Genomic DNA, 25,337 nt, shown 5'->3' on the forward strand with positions numbered 1-25,337 from the left:
TTAGATCTTCTGTAATGTAACCCTGACTACCCCACTTCAGCCTCATCTTTCATCCCACTTTCTCCCTGTTAGTCTCACTCCCTGCGTGTCAACATTAGCCAGCTACTTTACTCCTTAAAGTCTTTCCCCAGGCAACTACTTAAGTCTGAAATACTCTTTTCCTCTCAGCTACCCACCTAGTAAACATATTTCCATCTTCCAAGGGTCAGCTTAGCTGTTACATTTTTTAATGAACCCTTTCTTAAAATCCTCTATGTCAGAATTCACTGGTCCCTCCTTTTCCCTTGTGAACTGCACATTGTATCTGTAACAACTTAGTTATTACATTTATTTGTTGTGTTTGTGTTCTACTAAAATGAACATTTTTTTAACATAGGCAACTGTTACTGATTTTAGTATTTCAGCATCCATTATAGTATTGAGTAAGCTGTAGGCACTCAACAGGTTTATTAAGCTATATATAGACACATACATAATACATATAAAAATATAATATATGAAAATAATACATTAGAAATATTTCATAAAGAACTTAATTAGATGATCGCTTTCATATATTTTATAGTTCAAAGTTCATAATTCATTAGGGAATTCTTTCTAGATTTATGGATAAGTATTATAGGATGAGATTCTGGTTCTTCTTTATTCAGTTATATAATTAAAAATGTAATTAAATTGAATATTCTCTAAGGATATCTGTAATTGGAGAAATAAGCAGATTCATATATAATAAATCTGCTGAGATAGGAGTTTCTATACAGTTCTGAGATTATTCTTGGCGATCTAACAAAAAATTCATTCTCCATAACCAAAGTAAGACTAATAAACAACTATACAATCAAGTGTTAGATTTGAAAGACTGGCACATACTTAAGAAAATTACTGCATTGTCCATATTGTATTTTAGAGACTTGATTCAGTTTAATATTGCATATTGTTTTATCAGTTTTAACTTTGCTCATTTTGAATTCTCTTTCATTTCCTTTTAAGATTCTGAGTACTATTATAATGATGAAATCTTTTGTTTAAATGTTTTCCTTTGCACATAGATTTTATCTTCATTAGCAGGCTTAGCAGTCTCATGAGTTACCACAGTTGTCAAATTACCAATCGAGTGTATACGTATAATTTTAAAATTGCCGATTTAACATTTTGTTAGTTATTAAAGGTTTTAAGACATCAATAATAACTGTCCATCTACATTATGTCTGACTTGTGAACTTAACCATCAACTACCAAAGCCATAACACACACCTAGCAGCTGGCTAGCAGTCCAGTCTGGGGGAAAGTCAGTTGAGGGCCATGACATTAGAAAGAAGATGGGCAAAGTGATATGAGAACAGAGAAAACACAGGGCCAAGAAGGAATTGAAACTGCACAGGGATCAGTTGATGAAACTTTTTATAACTTTCTCTTAATCTTCATATTAAGATGCAATTTTAGATTAATATTTTAACCAAATTACTTTAATTTCCACACCATTGGGTTCATTACAAATGTTTATGGTTATGTGAGGTAGAAATTGGTTCTTTCAAGCGCTTTCATTATCTTTTTACCCCCTTTTACCCATAAGTAGGAACTTATTGTCATATCAATTTATATCATCTTTTTAAAAAATATTATGCATATTTATGCACAGGATGGATTATCCAAAAATTAAGTAAAAAAGAAGGCACTGAATGGTAACTCTGTTTTTATCTTAAAGCCCTAATGTATTGGAAAATAATGAGATATGAATTGGAAAATACACAAAAAGGTAGTTATATAATATGTTTTGATGAATTATAACCATTCTGTCTTAGATTTATTGCACTTTTCTTGATCCTTAGAAAATGGTAGCACTCACCACAAAACCACAGTACGTAAATTGCCAAGTGTAGCTGGCTCGCACATTCCTTTTAGAAGAACTTATTCCTGGTAAGCCTTGTAACCATAAGAAATGGTCAGCATTCATGGACTGGAGGCAGTGTATTATATGAGAAAATTGGGAAGTTTTCTTTTTAAGACAAGGTAGTGTGGATCATTATGTTATATTATTAATTTTTATTATTTTTCTTTAGAAAGTAAATTACTATAGGATTATAAAGTTGAGAAATCCATTGTTTGGTAAAATAATTCTTTGCTCCCTTCAAGTTTATAAAGAACACTAAATCTGAACATAATAGCTAGCTTAAAGTAAGTAGCATTTAGATTTCTGATTTGGTATGTTCCTGTTATTTTATTTTTGCAAATAACTGGTTAACTATATAAAATAGTTAAATATGACAGCTGTTTTATGCTAAAGATGGATTATAATTATCTTGTTTTTAATCTTGAATGGTGTTAGTATTTGAATTTTAGATTTTTAATTACATAGCTGTAATTCTTGTACTTGAACTTGTAGGAAATAGGTTAATATTATAGATTTTGGGAGCAAAGTTTGCTTTGCCCTCGTAAATTTGTAAAATCATCCTTCAAGAAATATAATCCTACTAATTTGCTGTTAAAAATAATTTTGAAATTTTTTATGTTTAGCGACATTTGAAACTCTTTTAAAGTTAAAAAGTGTGAAGTGCATCAATTATTACCTAATTGGCATTTGATGGCATATTACATAATACATCAATAATGTAAAAGGTGCTTAAAATGGTATATGTAATTAGGCAGGTAATATGATTCTTTTTCTGGCTTAATCCTAAAACCTTTCTTTAAGCCAGAAGGTTTCAAAACTTGCTTTAACTTGAATTTTAAAAATTATAGCATCATTCCACTATTTTTATTGTATATCATTGCTTTTTTCTATGATGAGGATGTACTTTAAAGAATAACTCAGCTGCAGTGTGATAATGTCATGCAGCCCACAGAAGAGACACATTAGAGTTAGCGACAGACTGTTAGCATCATGTTGGCCACCAAAGAGAGAAGTTGAAACATTCTGCCTTCCCATTAGACATCCTGGGAAAATTAGTGTTAGTAGTTGTTGAGGTCAGAGGGGCTTTGCAGTACAGATAGTTCTGTTAAAATCTGACATGGGTATTTATTTCTAAAAATCACCGTGCTTTGCAAATTGTACAAAAAAAAAGTTTATGGAAAAAATGGAATTCAGAGTACAACAGTATAACACTCAGAAACTTCATTAGTGAACATTAAAAAAAAGAGGATAAAAAAAAACGGTGGCACATTTACACCGTGGGATACTATGTAGCTGTCAAAAAGAAGGACTTCTTACCCTTTGAGACAGCATGGAGGGACCTGGAGAGTATTACTCTAAGTGGAAAAGGCCAGGCAGAGAAAGGCAAATATCACATGATCTCACTTTTATGTGGAATCTAATGAACAAAATAAACTGACAAAAAAAATAGACCCAGAGACATTGACGCATGCAACAGACTGACGTATAGCAGAGGGAAAGGGGGGTGGAGATTAACCAGAGAACTTATATGCACATATTATAATCATAACCCACGGACACAGACAATAGTGTGGTGACAGCCTGGGGCGGGGGGCGGGGGGAGGGGCCAGTGGGAGGGCATCTGTAAAACTTCGAATAAAGATTAAAAAAAAAAAAGATAGGATAGGAACTTTAAAAAAGCATGGTAATATGCCCTGGCTGGTGTGTCAGTGGTTAGTGTTGGCCTGCAACCAAAGGGTCACAGGTTCTATCCCTGGCCCCCAGTTGGGGTATGTGCAGGAGGCAATCAATTGATGTGTCTCTCTCACATTGATGTTTCTCCCTGCTCCACCCCCACCCCACCCCCACTCCACTCTCTAAAAATATCCTCAGGTGAGGATTAAAAAAAACATGATAGTATAAATGTTAAGTGGTTAAAAATTATATAAATACTTGTACGGCATTTATACAAATAAATATTGTTCTTTGCTTTGAAAAAGCCTGAAGTTTGCCTGTGGAACTAAACGTAGATGTGGCAGTTATGAAGTGGTCAAAGGAGGGTTTTCTGAAATCAGAAGGAAAGTTGTCACAAGATGTGGATGGGTGTGACAGACTGACTGCATGTGGATGCAGTGAGCTGAGAGAGCTGGCAGAGTTTTGAGGTGTGTTCATATTTATGTTTTGTGTATTCATTAGCTTGTTTCAGGTGAATATGATTTTCTGCATTCACCTGTGCTGCTCACAGACAAAATCACAGTAAAATTTACTTAATGCTCAAATTGTTCACTAATATATCAATTGCATTGGAACAAATTTGCAGTTTCAAAACAAGGTATTTAAGCAGCACTGACTTACAGCTGAGGGTAAGGAGAGATACATACTACTTTTTATAGTAGTCTTTAAAATGCGTATGAATTCTGATGAGTATTTAGAGATTTATTGCAACAAATATTTACTGACCATCTTCTAGGTGCCATACACTTTCTAAGTATTTAGGATACAGCAGTGAACAAGTTGCTTTCTCCATTTTGAAACTAATGTTATTGTAAAGAATTTATTGCCAAGGGCTGGTTTTAAGAGGTAAAAATTGGACAGATGTGTGCAAGAGGAAGTCTAGCAAGGAGTCTACTGGGCAACAAGGCTTTTCTCTAACTTCTTAAATTACATACTTTTACAAGGTAATTTCCAAGGGTCCTGTGTAACTCAAGATTCCAATGTTCACAGAAAAGATGTTCATCTCCAGAGTTATTATAAAAATCACAATTATATTTTAGGGTGGCATATATGTTAAAGTGGAAAGACCTCCTCAAAGTGGAAGATCTCTTTACCTTCATAAGCTAACGGAGAATCCTAATGCAGTCATCCTGTTTCTCTTTGATATTCAACCTAAACTATATTTTTCTGTTGAAATAATTAAATGTGTTCCAGTAAAACTCAGTTATGTAAGAATGAGGCAAAGATAAAATGATATGTATATAGTTTTACATAATACTAAAACTTGAACATTAGTGTATATCAAAGCCTTCTACAATAAAGGCCACTCTACACTTGCAGCCTTCATTGGCTCTTCTCAGCTTCTCCTATAACTAACTACTCCCCACCCCAAACTCCTTTTTCATATCCCCTACTTTACTCCTGTCCCTCCTTTCTTCTTCTAGCCAGACAGGTGGCTGACTCACTATCTCCAGAATCAGCCTAGTATTTGGTTGTCTTGCTTCATACTTTAACCTTCTTAATTAAGAACCCATGATTTAGGATACACCCCTCCACACACACATACTCCCTCCCTCAGCCCCTTAAGCACCTATAGAAGTTTATATATTTCACTTATCTGGCACTTACATACAGTATTGTTTGGTTTCTCAGGCAGCTTTGTCCAAGTTCCCCAGTTACACAAGTTATTTGTCCACATACATGGAAAAGGAAAATCTCAGCGGTTCAGTCAACTCCTTTAACATTCTGCAGCCAGAGTAGCATGCAACCGTTTGCTAAAGTTTTGTTCCCTTTACTTTGTGGAAATTCATGATATTTAGAATAATTATTACTTTCAGTGTTTGGGGGTTTTTTTGGTGTGTTTTTTTTTGCTACACGCCAGACAGATGCAGTACAATTAACTTTTACTGTGTTATCACTAATCCTTGAAATTCTTTGAGTTGTTTTTTCCGTTTTACAAAGAAGTAATAGTATTATTACTGACTGACATTTATGTAAGCTATCTTATTTCTTGCATTCCAGCTATATGTACTCTTTTTTATCCTCTTACATGTATTTCTCACTTAATTCTTATAATCATATGAGATAGCTACTCTATCATCACCATTTTATAGATGAGGAAATAGAGGCACTGAGAAGTTAAATGATTTGCCCAAGAAGAAGACACTGCAAGTAAGTGACAGGTTAAATTTTATGAATAAATGAGCACAGATTATAGAATACTAGAGTTTATACTTAACCAGCCATCATTATGTTTCAGATATTGTACACTTTATATACATTACCTCATTTAGTTGTCTTACCTTATTGAGACAATGTCCACTAATACAGAGGTTGAAATATTTAGTAATGTTAGGTTATCTCTGTTTTTAACTATTAACATGTTCTTTTACTAAAAATTTTTAGAAACAAATGGCTTAAGTGGAATACTATTTTTTTAAATTCTACTCTTAGGAAACTCTTTAGGAAAATTTTAAGCCCATCTCAGTGGCATTTAATTTATTCATTAAATTCTTTTTTGATAAGGTTTTAATAGTAAAGAGCAGCATTTTGACTGTCCAGTTTAAATTATAAATCTAAATAGTTTATGCACGGTACATTACCAGTTACTACTTTTCATTTTAAAAGTTGGTTCTCTGGGAATTTAGCTTCACTCCATCATTTACTTTGTATGGTACCTCCTGGTCAGGGGCAGTTAACTTCAGTCTTAGACATACTTCTCTGTATCTCTTTGGTCATTGTTTTGGGTTTTTCTTTGTTGTTAATCTTACTAAGGCAGTTTGTTTGCTAGAAAGTAATAATATGCCACCCAAATCTGTAACTTCAGTAGCAGAATAGTAGTGTTTTCCGCTTGCCCCCTCTCCTTTTTCTCCCCTTTTCCCCTGGGATTAGAATTCCAAGAGCTTTGCTGTTTTATTGGACTTGATGGAAAACCAGCTTTTGGTCACATGTGATAAATATTCAACAGTTGTTTGTTTGTTTCTCATTAAGAACACAGTTTTCTTTCCAAAATGCTAGTATGGTAAATGATCTTGGAGATACAGTCCATCCCTCATAAATAGACTAACTGGCTAGGATAACAGTATTTATAGGGGGAAAAAGTAAAATTGACACTGATTATGGATTTAAGCAAATATTGTAAAATAAGTAACTAGGCATAGGAATGAAGAAGCATGGTGTAGGTATGAGATAGCAACTGAGTTATAAATGTGAGAGATAATGTGTAAAATTGGAAAAACCCCTCAAGAAATAACCCTGTAATCATGGGTAGGAATGTGGAGCAGCAGCTCAGTGGTTACCTCTACAGAACAGAAAAGAATGGGGCGGCGTGGTGCAGGGAGCGTGCTAGTTTCCCCAGTAAACTGTGTAGTTCTAGCTGACTTTTTAAACTATGTTCATGTTTTCTTCTTTAATTTTATTTAAATTTTTTATTAGAGGGTATGCATGTTAAGATATTTCCTGAACACAAAAATTAATTATTAAGATACTTGAAAATCAGTTTTTGAATATACTGTTTAGTTGTTTGGCCTATAGGGGGCTAAAAAAATATTACTACTTCTCTTCCCACCTAAGTTCTTCCCGCTGTGCTAATAATTAGATTAACAGAGACAGATCAACAGGAGAAAATCAGAGTTTTAATACAGGCACATGGGGAATTCACATAGACATGAAAGTTCCAAAGACAGTGAGGCAATATTGGGTATATAAGACATTTTTTGGACAAAGGGAAAGGAGGGGGGGTTATTAGATTTCAGAAGTGAGAATGGACATTTATAGTTAGTTGAGGAAGAGGGGAACATACATGGCAGGAGAATTATTTGCTAGGCAGCTCAAACAGTGGGATGTAGGGTGTCTAGCTAACAGGCACACAGCTTGGGTTTTTCTGTCTGAACCTCTTGGGCAGGAAGGGGGGAGAGTCACAGGTTTTCGCTCAAGTCTTATTTCTTAATACACAACTAAAAATAAATAACCCCAAAAGGCAGCTTCAGGGTGGTACAACTTTGGTCACTTTAGGGGAAAAATTAATAATGACTGTATAATGTTTTATACTGTGTATAACCAAGAATATTTTATTCTAGTGTTCTTAAATTATATTGTAGGATTTTCTCATCTACATTCAGGTTTTGATAAACACCAGCACCAAAGGTGCCTTTATCTGCAGCCCAGACCTCTCCTCTGAGCTACATACCCATATATTCCAACTCCCTCTTGTGATATCTCTATTTTAATGTTTTAAAGGTAACCTACACAGGGATGTAAAGTACAGCATAGGGAATATAATTGATAATATTGTAATAACTGTATGGAATCAAATGGATGCTGGACTAATGGGGGGGATTCCTTTGTAAGTTATATAAATGTCTAATCACCATGTTGTATACCTGAAACTATTGTATGTCAACTGTAATTTTTTTTTAAATCAGCCAAAAATAAATGAATTAATTCATTAATATGCTCAAGACTCAAAACATGTTCAAAACCAAACCTATACTTTACCCCTTAGTTTGCTATCTTAGACCTTTTCCATTGTTCCCTGATTTATACATGGAACTGCCATTCAACTAAGCAAGTCAGAAATCAACCTTGACCCTTTCCTCTTCACCCCAGTATCTAATCCATCACCAAGTTCTATTCATTTTTACTTCCTAAATATCTCAAGTTTCTCCTTGTACTCAGTCTCCATTGGTATCTCTGCAATTACAAGCTTTTACCATTTCCTAGTTAGACTACAGCAGTAGTTTTCTAACTGTTCTTCTCACATATTCTTTTGCCCTTTTCTCTATACTATAGCCATTCTCCATATGTACATAATTTCACCTTCCCTACTTCTGAACTTAAATCCTTGCATGGCTTCCCATTACTCTGAAGGTAAAACCTCCAAATTTTAATGGCCTATAAGGTGCTTAATTATCTGGGCCCTGCCTTTTTCTTGCTATATTCTCTACAATTCTCCCTAATGTAACGTGCCCCCGTTCAATTTCTGTTTTGAATGATGCAAAAGAGATGAAACAATTATCTGATAGGAAGATAAACTGAGGTGGCAGGCATCAGATCAGGTGGCAGAAGGAAAGAGGCTAAAGATAGAATAGTGGGCAAGTTAAAATAGTTATCTAAGTTACGAACTTGTATTGATGTGCCTTTCATCCAGGAGTGTCTGTGACCTGGAGAGCAAGGGCATTATGAATGACACATTGTAAAGACAGTGAATTCCATTGTGTTCCTCCAATGAGTATTGATATTTGGTTGGTTGCTTTGCTTGCTTTACTTGCTTGTCTGTTTTAGTTAACTTGGCTGAACTCAAACTATAGACTGAAATCTTAGTTTTGTTACTTTAGTCTTAGCCTGGCTGCTTAGAATCGCTCACATATGTGTACTTTGGAGATCAGAGATGTGTGTAGATAGAATATGTAGAATTTGGTGCTTCTTTCTGTGATTTACTTACTAGGTTTTCAACTGTTGTGGTTATGTCAAAGTCTGTCCTTTGGTTCATTAAGCGAGTAAGACTACAGATTTTCTATCTAGGTTTTATTTACCCAAACCAATTGGGGCCTGCTTTCTGGCTAAAAGCTATTAAAAAAAATGGAAAGTCACCCCATGCTGTTCCCTCTTTTAGGTACTGACTCCCTTCTTTTCCCCACCCCTGGCACTACCACCACCTCCCCATTACTGTTTCTGCCTTCAGGTAGTTGTTTTTTATACTCTGTCTATTTATAGTTTTTCTTTGTGAGAGAGTAGGTCTAGTAGGAGCTACTTAGCCATTACAGGAAGTAGAACCCCCAAATACAAATACATTGGTGCATTTGAACAGTTTCCTCATTTGTGTACTTGATAGTCTTTATGAGAAAAGCAAGCGTGATGTTTTTCAAAGGATTTTAGAGATTTTATATGTTTTAATAATGGAATAAGTTGAAATTTATTTTCATGATTTATCTTTTAAATAATAAAGATGATCCTGAGTTAGACTGAAAATTTATTTGCTTCTCCCTTGAATTGTGTATACATTTCCAAATCTAGATAATTGGAAATATGTTTTGAAACAAATGTGAAGAAATCATACAGTAAAACCTTCATTTCATCAAACTTGCATCTTTGAGCTAGATCCTGGGGAGACAGCAGTAAACCTCAAAGTTCTTGATCTGTCAGGCTAACATTTTGGGGATAGCTAGATAAATTATGAAGAAAAAGGGTATAAGAATGTGATGGGGGTGGTAGACAAGTGTGGTATTAATTTAGGTGATTGGTCAGGGAAGTTGTCTCTCAGGACATTTGGTTAGAGATCTTAACGAAGTAAGATAAGGAACCATGCAAGTAGTCTAATGGGAAAGTATTCCAGGCACAAGGAGCAGTCAGTCCAAAAGCCCTAAGGGAGGAATGAGATTGGCTTCTTCAAGAAATCAAAGAACCAAAGGCTCAGTTCAGAACTGAGGAAACTAGGAGAGTGGTAGGAGATGAAGTCTGAGGGGTGGTGGTTAGCCGGGAGCCTTGTGTTGTAAGATTTTGAGCAGGGAGAGTGATTGCTCTAATTTACTTTTCACAAAGATCACTCTGCTCGATAGGGTAGAGGTACAAGTGGAGCAAAGAGTGAATGCAGGGAGGAGACGAGTTAGGAGAGCTTTGCTTTCAGTCTAGGTGAAGTATGATGGTGTCTTGCACAAAAGCAGTAACAGAGATGGGAGAAGTGGTCAGATTCAGAATATTTTTTAATTTTTAAAAAAATGTTTTTATTGATTTCAGAGAGAGGAAGGGAGAGAGATATAGAAACATCAATGATGAGAGAGTCATTGATTGCTGCCTCCTGCACACACCCCCACTGGGGATCGAGCCCACAACCCAGGCATGTGCCCTGACCAGGAATCGAACCTCCATCCCATGGTTCATAAATTGATGCTCAATCTCTGAGCCACGCCAGCTGGGCCAGGATTTTTTTTTTTTTTTTGGCAGGTACATTCAACATGACTTGATGGATTAGATGTGGGATGTTAGAAAAGGAGCAACAGTATGAATGATAGTACTCTTTACTAACATGAAAAAAACTGGGAAAGGATTAGTTTGAATGGGGGGGGGGGGATGAAGAGTTTGATTTTGGCCCAGCCGGGCGTGGCTCAGCGGTTGAGCGTAGACCTAGGATCCAGGCGGTCGGGGTTCGATTCCCAGTCAGGGCACATGCCCGGGTTGCAGGCTCGATCAATGACTCTCCCATCATTGATGTTTCTATCTCTCTCTCTCCCTTTCCTCTCTCTGAAATCAATAAACATATATTTTTAAAAAAAAAAAAAAGTTTGATTTTGAACATCCTAAGAATTTTGGATATCCAGAAGGAGATGTCAGGCAGGCACAGGCTATATTAATCTGGGACTCGAGGGCGAGAGCTCCCTTGGAGTTAAGAGATAAATTTGCAAAGCCTCTGTTTAAGGCAATATGTTTGGATGAGATTACCTCGAAGAAGAGTGTAGGTATAGTTGAAAAGGAACCCTAGATCTGAACTCCATAGCCCACCAACATTTAGATGTCCAGAAAAGGGAGAGAATCTGACAAAACTGAGAAGGAGCTCCCAGTGGGTAGGAGGAAAACCAGAAGAGTATAAATCTCAGAAGCCAAGTGAAGAAATTGTTTCAAGAATGAGGGAGTAACTGCAGAGAGGTCTGGTAAGACGAAGACTAAGGATTGACCTTTAGTTTGAAAACCTGAAGGTCTATGACAGCTTTGATAAGTCTGGATTCAGTGAAAGGAAAACTATGAAAGCCTGAGTGGTTTAGGTTTATAAGAGATTAGGAGGAAGGAAATGAAGACACTTAAGTATAAACAATCCTTTCCAGGAGGCTTAGTCCAGAAGAGGGAAAGGCAGAGAACTGATAGCTTGAGTGAAGTCAAGAGCGACTTTCTTAAGATGAGCTCTACTCCTTAAATTATTTTAAAATATCATTTGCTAATTTTCAGTACTTTTCTCCTGCAGCTCTTTTTTAGAAACAACTTTGAGTGCTGAACTTGTGTGTGTATGTGTCTTACATAGAAATAGATTTGGGAGATCTATAATGCAAATAACTTGGTTTGGCAGTGGTTTCACCTGATATGTAACCAAGCTACAGTCATATAGAATTAAGTAAAGTTTAATCAAATGATAATAAAAAGCTGACAGGGTTTACTGTGTGTGCTGACTTTTATTCTGTTGAGGACTCGGGAGTTCTGTCGTAACTAAATGTACTAAGAAGATTTTAATGTTTACTGTTATGCTGAAAACAGTCTACAGTGTGCTAGATGTACAATAATGGATCAAAGAGACCTCATTCCTATATTCATGGAGTTTACAGACCTGTATTTTTAAGCTAATTAAGTTGCTATTTCAGTTTAATTTACTTTTACTGCTTTTATCCCAAAGAGGCTTTCAAGAATCAACGTGGTTTAAATTAGAAATATTAGGAATAAAAATAAGGTAGATAGTTCTCAACTTTGGCCACACATTAGAATCACTTGAGGAACTTTAAAAAATTTATATGCCACCACTCCTCCCCAACCAATTAAATCAGAACCTCTGGGGTTTGGGTCAAGCATTAGATATAATAGAAACACAGAATAAAATGCTGCTACTAAGCCCTTGAGAATTAATTGATTACACATTTAAGGATTAAGTATATCTGAAAATTAAGAGCAAATACTGCATTATAGATAATTTTTAAACAAAGCACGCAAACTTTTTTAGGATCTTAATTTTATGTAAAGTAAATGAGACTTACTCTCCTCAGGCTGTCCTCTAATCATTAAGAAAAAAAAAAAATCAGTAAAGTTACTCACTTTCCCCTTTTAAAAGAATGAGGGAAGACCACTTTAACAATAATTTCTTTTGACAATAAATACCTTTGGCACAGTCATTATAAAGCATAAAAATATATAGGAATTAGAGAATTTAAAGTTTGCCATCAGGAGTTATAAACTGAAAAGATAGTATAACTTATGTGGAAAGCACTATAGGACGAAATATTTTTATAGTTATTAAATGTTAGGTACTAGAGCACAATACCCTTTTGTATTAAAATTTTAAACCCACAGCAGTGTTCATTCTGTAATCAGTTCTCATTAAAATACTGTGCATTAAAATTTTTTTTCTTTCTTTCACAGAAAATGCCTGGACAGAAGAGATGAGTACTATTTCCACTAAGGCCTAGAATTGCCTGCTGTATAAATAGTCCTGATCGGGCAATATACGAATGGCCCAAGGAAGCCACCAAATTGATTTTCAGGTTTTACATGACCTGCGACAAAAATTCCCCGAAGTACCTGAAGTTGTTGTATCCAGGTGCATGTTACAGGTCAGTGTTCAATGATTTCCGAATTTATTAATACAAACCTGGTATTTTTTTAAACATTGGAAGAAAACTATCTTCTTGTTGGCATTAATGGGCTATGAATATGAAGAAAAGAGATGAGCTTTGGTGTCTGATAGTCATGTGGCCTTTAACAAGTTTAGTCTCTGTACCCCATCTGTAATATGGAAAATACCTGCCTTGTAAAGTAGATGTGAGGATTAAAAGGGATCCCAGTATAAAGCATTGATGCATGGTTTATACTTACTATGAGCTTGCTTTACTTTTCCCCCTCCTATTTTGCCAGGAGAATTCCAGATCTTCATGTGAAAGTGAGAAAAATCATTAAATAGGAGTCAAGACTCTTGGGTTCTAATCCTAAATAGGCACCCCAAGCATATTTGGCAAGTACTATGCCTTCTTTGTACTTGAGTTTTCTGATCTGTAAAAATGAGAGAAATTGACTGGACAAAGCCTAACATCCCAGTTCTAAAGAAAAAAGTTTGTCTTTATGTTTTTAATTTAACCTGTAAGTTTTCCAATTAATATCACTAAACAGCTAATAAATTTTCCTACTTTTATTATTTGTACAGTTTTAGAAATCCATAATTCTAACTATTTAGTGATAGTTGTACCTTTTCATTTGATTAAAATGGAAATCTTTCTATCAAAAACTGCTTTTTCAGTTTGTTAAAATAGAGCTATAAAAAAGTAGTTTAGATTTAGACAAATTTATTCTTAACAAATTAAAGTTTGAATTTTTAAAAGTATGAAAATTTAAAGACTCTATATTTATACTTGATATAAAGTGACTACATTTTGTTCATACCCTTATTACCTTTTATCTGTACATTTAATTGGTGTGTACCTGCCTTTATGCTAACCTAGTTTTAGTATCTCCCATCTACCCTCCTCATTTTTGCTACAGTGTCTTTCTAAATGCAGATTTTAGCATATATTTACCTGCTTAAACCTCATTGTTCTTCATAACTTCAGGATAAAGTTCATATCTTGACCAAGGAATGACTAGGTCTGTGATATGGAATTCTGCCTTTTTCTGTAGCCCGATCTCTTGCCCAGTCCTTTCTCACACCCTATGTTGTAGTCATCCTCAACTGATTGGAATTCTCCAAACATGGCTCTTTATATAATATAGTGTTGAAAATGTTTTGAATTAATAATACTGTATTGCTCAAAGAGTAGATCTTAAGTGTTCTCACCACCAAAAATGTTGACTCTGTGAAGTGGTAGATGTGTTAATTAACTTGATTCTGATAATTTCACAATATATAAATACATGAAATTATTGCATTGTATATCTAAAAAGATCATATTGTACAACCTGAATATATACAATTTTTATTTGTTAATCATATCTCAATAAAGCTGGGAGGAAATAAATTAAAATTAAAAATAATAAATAGCGCATGTTTTGGTGATAAACAGATTTGAGTTCAAGTTTTGACAGTTACTAGCAGTACTTCTCTGATCCTCATTTTTCTCAGCTGTACAGTGGGAATAAAAACTTCACAGAGAATTAAATATGATAATGCAGGTAAAGCAACCAGTAGGATACCTGATTCATAACAAATGCTCAATAAATGTTAGCAGCCAGTACTAGTAACAGTAATAAAGTAGAAGACAATAATAAATATTTGGTGAATGTATCAATAGTCCACATTTGTTGATATAGGATGTGAAAGAAAAAACAAAATGGGGGAGTAATAAGAATGGAGCCAGAAGTTAAAGAAAGTATGGGGAGGAACAGAGATAGTGGGGGGAAGGTGTCTCCCCTAGGATTCAGGTACCTCTTCCTAACTTTTCAAATAGAATTTTGTGATAAAATAAGTAGTTAAAGGACAGTGCCCTACTGCTACTTTTCTTCTTGAATATCTTGCTTCTTAGGAGGACATAAGACTCTATCCTCTGTTCTCTTCTTGACTTTATTTCCTACTCGGATCCCTGTTTCTGGAACTACTCACATCACTTCCTTGTGCTGTGGAATCTCTAAGATAGCTATCTTATTAGCAAGTGCAATTCATATCTTTAAAATTGATTGGTATTTGGTAATTAAATCTTAGAATAGTGTGAAAATATAACATGGTTGATACTTTGATTTTTTTTAACTGAATTTTTCACTATTTAACCCTCTAAATATGATTGAATCTGTAAATTTAAAATTGTACTTTCTTTTCAAAGTAATGCATTAAGTAGTGTTCGTTCAGTGTTTGTAAAGCTTAGTATTTAAGTATCATATCCTTAGTTGATGCCTTCTCAGATGGCCTCCACCTGTAGTCTTTATATTTCTGTTGAAACCCCTACCACTGAGTATTGTATTTGTGCACATTACTCCTCCACTGGACTGTGAGATCCTGAAGAGCGGTGATTGTATTCCTTTTTACTTGCCTAACGAGTGCTCAGTAGATACTTGTTAAATGAGTGAATGAATAAGAGTCTAAGGATAATAATAATGTATACTTTGTTACTATCTATAATCTCTGTGTCTGTACAAGAAGCTTGGGGAAGAATGAAAGAGGAGCTGGAATTATGATTCAGGTTCTTCTGTAGCTTTGAAGAGAATATACATATACACAAAAGAGCAATGATCCTCAACCTTTTAAAAACTCATCCCACCCGTTTTGATACACTTAAAAGGAGTCCTCTACAGTTTCTGGGTAAAAGTAGTCAGGGCTTATTATAGAAGTAGCTGATTCCAGGTCTGGGGTAGGGAGTATACAAGGTGATCTGGACATCTTGTCATATCAGAAAGCAAGGAAGCTATGAAAGACTACTGGGTTCATGTCATAGGTACCCAGGAACCAACCTGAAGTCATTCCCAGTAGCCTAAAGATAGGATATAATGACCACAGTCAGTTGACACATATAGAATGTTAAAGATACAGGAGTTTATATTGATACAAAAATAAATCATAGTCACCTTTGGAGGTTGCTAGGGTACCAATTCATTACTCTAAAAACCAGTACAGAGAAAGAAATTTATTTATCCTGCCTCTTCTGTGCAAAAACTAACCAAATAGTTGAAGAGAGCAAATTATTGGAGGAAGAATTGCGGCTAATATCATGAAGAAGGAATCTTATAATTGGGATATCACCAGTATCACCATTTTGCAACCCCTAATGGAATTAAGTCTCTAAACAGTGATCAGTACTTGCTGAAAATGATTAGCTGAATGAAGGCGGTAATATCATTTTTTATTGACTGATTGATTTTAGAGAGAGAGAGAAAACATCAAGTTGTTGTTCTACTTAATTATACATTCATTGGTTGACCCTGAAGAGCGGTGATTGTATGCCCTGTCCAGGGATCGATGCTGTAACCAACTGAGCTTACCCGACCAGGACATACGCTGACAGTGTCAGGATCCATCAGTCAGTTTCAGGATCACAAAAAGACAGGCAGACATTGTGCCTCCTTGTGTGATGCATTAAGAAATAGACACTTTAAAGGGTCTAGCCAAAAATTTGTACATGAACCTGCTCACACCTATAGTTAAACTACTAGTTTGCACTGAAATACAAGGGACATTCATGCCACAGGGACATTCATGCCACAGGGTGCGGTCAGCCGGGAAATTTTAGACAAATGGTCAAGTTTTTCAACAAATGGCTAAACAAACTTAGAAAGAAATGTAAGAGGCATATCAACCAAATAATTGAACCTTGCTTACATTTATGAGACAGTAAGGGGACCTTAACACTATTAGGATATTAGGTAATATTAAGTATTGATTATTTTAAGGTATGATAATGGGATTGTGGTTGTGGGGGGTTTTTTTAATCCTTAATTTTTAAAGAAACAGCCCCACTGGGCGTGGCTCAGTGGTTGAGTGTCTACCTAGGATCCAGGCGATGGGCATTGATTCCCGGTCAGGGCACATGCCCGGGTTGTGGGCTCAATCAATGACTCATCATTAATGTTTCTGTCTGTCTCTCTCCTTCTTTCTTCCTCTCTCTGAAGTCAATAAAGATATATTTAAAAAAAAAAAAAATACATATTGATGTATTCACAGATGAAAACAAAATAATGTCTAAGACTTGGTCTACCTTGGTGGCGAGAGTAGCTGGGGCATACACATTGAATGAAAAAAGATTTGCCATATATGGATATTGTTAAAGATGAAAGGTGATGAATATAGGGAAATTTATTATATTTACTCTCTATTTTTATGTTTAAAATTTCCTAATATAAAAAGTACATTTCCTTTTACCCTATTGTAGCCTTATAAAATCCTTGTAAGTTCTTTTATGTTTTCTGATAAAGAAAGTAGTATGAGTTACAGCATAGCTGGGACTAGAACATATTAAATAATCAGAGATTATAAAGGATTGAAGGGATTTTTGAGAGCTCAAGAGAATTAAAGAGGAAGACTTTGTAAATATGAGTGCCAGCTTTTAAAAAGGAAGCTTAGGATTGGATTTGGTAGAGAATGTATATTTTAATTTAGGAATGTTGGCAAAGAGATGAGAAGATATGGAGTCTTTGTGAGCGTAGGCTTAGAAGAGAGAAGAATTTACTAGTAATAAGCAATAAAGTTAGCTTGAAGCAGAAAGCACCAATTAGGTTTGGTAAAGAAAAGGTCTAAATATAATGAGCAATCAGTTGATAAGGATTGTGATGAACTTTAAAATTACATTTTAAAAACTACTATATATCAATTCAGAGTTAGGAGTCAGATAAAAGGATTTTTATAGCAAGAGAGATTTGAACTGTTGGTTTGGGGTGGTGGGAAAATCAAATCTTACTAACCTTTTCTACTGTTGTTCAAACTATGGGCCACCATTTCTTAACAAGACTTCAAAATACCTTTTTAGTTCAATTTTCTCACAAGATTTTATCTCATATCAAACCACCTATAGACATTTGGTTATTCATCTTCTTTATATCTAAAACTGTCCCCTTTCTATCAGGCTCCTACTGTCAAGTTTTCTTTGAATTCTTTCTCTCTTGTAGCCAGATTGTATTGACTCTTTATTTGTAATCTTTCATAATTTGTTTCCACTATCAGATAGTCATTGTCTTGTCAGTGTTCCTTTTTCCTTTTCATTTTAAGTATCAATAGACTTGTCTTCCCAAAACACCCTTTGTGTCTTCACTTCTCTGTTCATTTACATGTAGTGGCTCTCACCATTGCCTATCTTAAAATCCATACTCCAGTGTGACTCATTTTTCAAAGTCTTCAATTATTCAATCCTAGTCTGCTTTTTTAACATTGTATTCTGCAAAATATCCAATACATACCTTTAACTCCAGCCATATCTGTGACAGTCACCTTGTTTAGAACATACTTTTACTTACTGTCACATTGATGTCTTTCTTTACTTATGCCATTTTCTTCAAGAATTTTTTTTCTAGCCCAGTCCTACATATCCTATGAAGCCATATGCTACAAAACCAATGTTTCAATGTTACCTTTTCAAAAGCCAATGCAGGTTTGTCTCTCTAATCAAGTTGCAAGCTCTTCTAGGGAAAAGTTTGGTTTTATATGTCATTGAGTCTTCTACAGTCTCAGACAGGGTGCCGTGCATATTCTAGGTGTTCAGTAAGTATGTATGTGGATGATCTGTGAATAGCGATTAGTCTCTTTTGAGGATTCTTTAGAAACAGTCTGGTTGGTTTGTTTTGTTTTGTTTCTTATTTCTCTGCAGTAGATTATTATATGGTGCTATCTAAAGACAGATAATGAACTCAGTTACTCTGGAGGCAACCTGGAACTGACATTTCATTTATACGTGTGTGTGTGTGTGTGTGTGTGTGTGTGTGTGTGTGTGTGTGTGTGTGTGTGTGTGTTTGTTTTAATTTAAATACTACAAATGTAATTTTTTGAAAGGGCATTTTAAAAGGATTTATATAGCACTTGAATGTGTAAAATGTTAATCATACAGTATTAGATGCTTAAGTTGAATGTTCAGCACTCAAGTTGCATTTTTAATTAGGTTATAATTTTATTATATTTGCGTGAGTTCATTTTACTATAAAATAGCTTCTAAAACAGAACAATGACTTGGTTCACTTAGCTCTTGCTAGTTAGAGAACTTTTCCATTATATTAGTAATAAGGATTTTTAATTCAACTATTTGCATAAAAATATTTCTTCTTAAATAAGTTTCAAATATATTTGTTAAAATTTTATTAACTAATCATTTGTTGATTATATAATATTTTAGTAGTGATGAGCATAAGCATTAGCTTCTGGTTCTTAACATCAAGCTCTTTTTATTTTGTTTTATAGAATAATAATAACCTGGATGCCTGCTGTGCGGTTCTCTCTCAAGAGAGTACACGATATCTTTACGGTGAAGGAGACTTGAATTTTTCGGATGATTCTGGAATTTCTGGTCTACGCAATCACATGACTTCTCTCAACCTGGACTTGCAGTCACAGAATGTTTACCACCATGGAAGAGAAGGAAATAGAATGAATGGAAGTAGGACTCTAACGCACAGCATTAGTGATGGACAACTTCAAGGCGGTCAATCCAATAATGAACTATTTCAGCAGGAGCCACAGACAGCACCAGCTCACGTTCCTCAAGGCTTTAACGTTTTTGGAATATCCAGCACATCTGGTGCTTCAAATTCAGCACCACATCTTGGATTTCACTTAGGCAGCAAAGGAACATCTAACCTTTCTCAACCAACTACCAGGTTTAATCCCATTATGGTAACTTTAGCCCCAAATATCCAGACTGGTCGTAATACTCCTACATCTTTGCACATACATGGTGTACCTCCACCTGTACTTAACAGTCCACAGGGAAATTCTATCTATATTAGGCCTTACATTACAACTCCTAGTGGTACAACTCGACAGACACAGCATTCTGGCTGGGTATCTCAGTTTAATCCCATGAACTCTCAACAAGTCTATCAACCTTCACAACCTGCTCCCTGGACTACTTATCCTGCATCTAATCCTCTGTCACATACCTCAGCCCAGCAGCCAAATCAGCAAGGCCACCAGACCTCTCATGTCTACATGCCCATTAGTTCACCTACTACACCACAACCACCAACAATTCATTCATCTGGTAGCTCACAGTCTTCTGCCCATAGCCAATATAACATTCAGAATATTTCAACAGGACCTCGAAAAAACCAGATAGAAATCAAACTTGAACCTCCACAAAGAAACAGTTCTTCAAAATTGCGTTCTTCTGGACCTCGAACTCCCAGCAGTTCCTCTTCTGTCAACAGCCAGACCTTAAATAGAAATCAGCCCACTGTTTACATAGCTGCCAGTCCCCCAAATACTGATGAGGTAATGTCCCGTAGTCAACCTAAGGTCTATATTTCAGCTAATGCCACCACAGGAGATGAGCAGGTCATCCGGAATCAGCCCACCCTTTTCATATCCACAAACTCTGGAGCATCTGCCACCTCCAGGAATATGTCTGGGCAAGTGAGCATGGGCCCTGCCTTTATTCATCACCACCCTCCCAAAAGTCGAGCAATAGGCAATAACTCTGCAACTTCTCCTCGAGTGGTGGTCACTCAGCCCAATACAAAATACACTTTCAAAATTACAGTTTCTCCCAATAAACCCCCTGCAGTTTCACCAGGGGTTGTGTCCCCTACCTTTGAACTTACAAATCTTCTAAATCATCCTGATCATTATGTAGAAACAGAGAATATTCAACACCTCACGGACCCTACGTTAGCACATGTGGATAGAATAAGTGAAGCGCGGAAGTTGAGTATGGGATCTGATGATGCTGCCTACACGCAAGGTAATGATAATCCCGAAGGTGGGCTCCTTTTCCATGCTGGGCTTAGTGCTGTCCATTTGATTTCACTGCAGAAACGGCTATTAGCATTATTATTTTATCTTTTAAATCAGCATTAATATTTCATTTTTAAAGAGCCTTTGCGAGTATTCACATAAATTTTAAATTTCCATTTTATTATGGTATGTAACTTCAAGTTCGAATGATAAAATTGTCAAATGTTCAGAATGATCAACTCTGGCTTGTTTATTTTCTTAATGTTTATAACTCATTCTTTTCCATTACTGCCGTACCTATGGTGATGCTTACTTTCCCTTTAAATTTTCTGTAAATAAAAATTTATAAAAATACACATTTTAACAAGAGTTAGTCGGCTAATACAGTAAATCTGCTTCCTTTGACAAGTAGCATTCTCTCCATTCCTCTGACACCATGTTTTATCTGAAAGCCTGCATTGCTATGAGTGCGAGAATAATTTAAAAAGTCTGAATCCTTTTCCTAAGGTTTCTCTCTTTCAGCCTCACTTAAAAAATAAGTTAATGCAGCTTTTCCTCTTATTTGGAATTGTAAATAAGAGTGTTAGTTTTAAATCTCTCAGTGTCCTTTTCTGAAACAGACTAGTTGGTATTGGCACAGTGCTAAGTTATATATATAGTAATTCAAGTAGAGATCATTTCTATCAGGTCATATTTTATCTGACCCCTTAAGTTGCTCAGCCTTCAGATTCATTCACATAATCAAGTGAAGGATAAATGTTTTCTTGAATACTGAAGGTTTGTAGATTAGCTGCGAGTCCATTAGACTAACAACATACCTTAGTCATCTCTGTATCCCAAATGAATCGTGCCAAGTGTACTGTATCACCCCCCTTGCAGCATGCAGGCCCCTACTGCTGCTAGTGCCACTTGTCCTTTTTAAAAATAGTGATTTTACTGCTGAGTTTCTTAAGAGGAGCCTGAACTTATTTTATGTTTTAAACAGTTATATTCTAATGAGCCTCAACCCAAGCTGAACTATGGTGCTTTCAAATTCCATAATCACCTATGGAGCTTTCAAAAAATAAAAATGCCCAGGGCTCAGCCCAAACTTGCTCAATTAGAATCTGTGAATGGTGAAGCCTAGGTGTGCATGTGCTTACATGCCTGTTTGTTTTAAAGATTCATGGATGATTCTGATTACACTAAAAATTGCTCTAAAACTTGTTCCCCCCGTGTGTTTGTGACTAAACTGGAACCATTTTTGTTTAGTTCAGCAGTATGTGAATTTTAATACACGATTATTTGTTCCACTGACGCTTAATTCCTATTCTTCCCCCAAAGTCCTCTTTCTTCCCCTACTCTCCTTTCATCAAAATAGCAGACTTCCTGTGTTTGGATAGTTACTGATTTTAAAAAGCAGAGTAAATTTCTTTTGAAGATAATTTGATAAGGGTAATTTGGTATTGAACTACATATAAGATATTTAACTGGCATGTGAAAATAAACTTAGTATTCTCAATTTCTCTCCCATTCTGTCTTGAATCTACTCTAGTAGATTCTAGGATTTTCTCACTAGTGAACCAAAACTGCTCTTGTCAAGGTCAGCAGTGGCACAGTATGTTACTAAGCCCAGGGGTGGTCCTTGAGCCCTCATCTTTCTTGATCTTTATATCAGCTGCATGTGCCACAGTTCAGCACACTCTTCTCTGAAACATTTTGTTCATTTAACTGCTAGAATTCTCCACTAAGATTCCCACCTCTCCTTTTATCCTTTACTGGTTTTCCTGTATCTTTGACCTCTCACATGTTGTTCTTTAAGAAGTGATCCCATTCAGTCTCATGACTTTAAATACAGTCATTTACTTTGCGTAACAACATTTTGGTCCACACCAGACCACATATATATGGTCCCATAAGATTAAAATGGATTATAAGCAAAAAAATTTGTTGCTGTGTTGAAAGAAAAGGCTAGACTTGACTAAGGTGTTGAATTTACTGCTAGCTCTGGGTGGTTTAAATAAATTATTATAATAAATTATGTAATCAGCACATTATCTGCATCCTACTATGACTGGGGTCCAGAGTTGGTGAGGGAGCCAGAGAGAGGACTGAGGAATAGGGGAGCCCAGGAGCCCATGCCCACCCCTGCACACACACATGCACACACTTGCTTTCCTGCACACGTACGCACTTCTTTCCTTCCCTCCATTTCTCTTTCTTTCTTCCGAGGCTTCTCTAGCTCTCTCTCTTTTCTCTCTTTGTTTTATTATTTTTAGTCTCAAGCTTTATCTCTCTGGGTCTCTTTCTCTAGCCTTCTCTTCCCTCTCTCCTTCCTTCCTGCCTCCTCATGATGTCTATTTTCCCACAGATGGCACCTCCCTACACAGCCTTCCCCCTCGCCCTGCTCCACAACCTAGCACACAGTTTACCTTTTAAATGTTACTTTTACTGAACTTTTTCTCTGTTGATATCTTTAGATACACAATTGCTTACCATTGTGTTACAGTTGCCTAGAGTATTCACTACAGTAACATGCTGTGCAGGTTTGTGGCCTAAGAGCAGTAAGCTATACCATATTGCCTAGGTGTGTAGTAGCTAGACCATCTCCATTTGTGTAAGTGCACTCTATGATGTCTGCACAGCGATGAAATGGTCCAGCAACACATTTCTCAGAACAGATCCCTGTCAAGCAAACTGTGACTGTTGTATTATTATTATTATGTGCTAATAACTTCCAAATTTACCCTTGAACTTGCTGTTTCCTCTGTCTGAAATTCTCTTCTCCCAAAATCCACAGTTAACCCCCTGGTCTCCCTATCTAAATCCACACCCCAACATTTCCTGTCCATCTTTGTTCAAGGGAGGGGAATTAATAATCTAATTTTAAAGGTATATAATAACTAATACCTGCTGAAAGCTTAATGTGTCCTAGGAACTGTTCTGAATGCCCATTTCTCAAAACCAACTGTAAAGTAGACACTAGTATTATACCTGTTTTCATATTAAAATACTTAGGAACTGGTAACTTAAGCACCTTACCAAAGGACAAATGGTAGAGTCAAGATTCTGACCTAGGAAGTTGACAACAGAGCCCACATGCTTAATCATGACACTATAATGACCTTCCAGATTTTCAGAATATACTCTCTGGAAAGATACTTCAGATTTATCTTGTTGCTTCATATAACCCCTGGTCCACTATTGTGGGGGCCCCATGTGCCTCACTTGAAGAAGCATGGAGCTAAAAGATGACTCAATAAAAAATAAAACAAAACAGGCAGCTATAGAGAAAGAATTCACAACATATAGATATAATCAGAAGTGAAACAATAATGACCTGAATAGACATAGGGAGCACCTTCTAAAGGTACCTGAAATTTGAAAAAAAAAAAAAAATTGCTGATGAGTGAAGGATCTGGCTTGAGAGCTCAAAGCCTACCCAGAAAAGCAGGGCTCCCTGGAATCTGCCACTCAAATTACTTCTCTTTGCGAACAACCTTTAGATAGCTGTAACAACCGTGATCACTTTTTTAAACTATACTACACACATACTGAATTTCCTAACATTCATGTGGCTCTGCACCTTTGTATTGTCTGTGTATGTGCACGCTGTATTGGCGTGGGTGCTGTTCTGCTACCTTTCATCTTGTCTCCTTCTGTTTACTATGGAGTTGATATTGACCCACATTTACATACCATCCAGTGACACAATCTTAATATAGTGTTTCTTTGATTTTGTTCTAATGAAATCAGGACTGTTTATTTCTGAAAAATGCATTTTTTTGTGATGTTAACTTACTCGTGTGTAATACTCTACAATTTACACAGCACTCACTACAGTACTGCTAAATGGGCTGACCTGAATAATACTGATCTTTAAGCAAGGATCTTTTCTGAATTCTAATTTGTGTGGTGTGTAATAAGGAGAAAAGAAATAATCTCTGCCTCCTGCAGGGAAACTGATCTTTCTAAAACTCCTAGAACATACTGTTTCAGAGTGGAAAAGTAAGTTGAGCCAGGTACTAAAATCATAGAAAAATATTTCCTCAAAAGAGGGAATATACATAAATAAATTTGGTAACCAAAGTGCATTATTTTGCATTTATATTTGTAACATTTGAAATCTAAAAAATTTCAAAAACAAGAATTTATGTTCATAAGAGATATGCCCTCTACTATAGAGTGAGCAGAAGAAAAAGGTAAATTAATGAAACTTTTACCAGGATCCTGCTCATCTCACCACCAAGTCTGCCACAATCACCACCACCACGAGCCCAAAGGAATTAAATTACATTTGAGTCCTTAAGGTACTACAGGAATCAGAGACAGAAAGAGTGCCAAATAGAAAAACCAAATGTATGTTAGAAATTTTAGCTTAAAATCTACAGATACGAAGAAGAGTCTTATTTTACCTATTAAGAACAAATACTGATGCACATTGCTTATCAGTAATAAGGGTACTGGCCAGATACCGATCTACATATTTCTCTTTCAGTCATACCACCTGACTACCTAATTTCTGGAAAATGCCAATAAATACTTTGTCATTCGCAGTATTCTGAGACTTTCTGTCTTCTTCCACTTATAAACTATGCTTTTTATAATACTAGCAACTCATTCAAACCAATTTTCTTGGAGGGGGTGGAAAGGCCTGCTTCCTGTGTTTCGTTATAATATTGAGAGGCTTTTACAAAACTAACATCGCTGCCAAAACTGATTTCTCCTTCTCTA

At 35.8% G+C, this 25,337-nt stretch overlaps 1 protein-coding gene across 2 annotated transcripts in view; it reads left to right on the forward strand.

The window, feature by feature from the left end:
• Positions 1-25,337, forward strand: part of TAB2 (TGF-beta activated kinase 1 (MAP3K7) binding protein 2) — a 67,220-nt gene that overhangs the window by 27,323 nt on the left and 14,560 nt on the right. For both annotated transcript variants that reach the window (XM_087817679.1, XM_016223935.2), the window contains 2 exons: positions 12,698-12,888; positions 19,134-20,631. In XM_087817679.1, the coding sequence (XP_087673805.1) occupies positions 12,787-12,888; positions 19,134-20,631 (1,600 nt within the window). In that variant the 5' untranslated portion in view covers positions 12,698-12,786. The remainder of the gene's footprint in view (positions 1-12,697; positions 12,889-19,133; positions 20,632-25,337) is intronic.

Source organism: Miniopterus natalensis, chromosome 5 (genome assembly GCF_054644295.1).
Source record: "Miniopterus natalensis isolate mMinNat1 chromosome 5, mMinNat1.hap1, whole genome shotgun sequence".
In the NCBI taxonomy this organism is placed as follows: Eukaryota; Metazoa; Chordata; class Mammalia; order Chiroptera; family Miniopteridae; genus Miniopterus; species Miniopterus natalensis.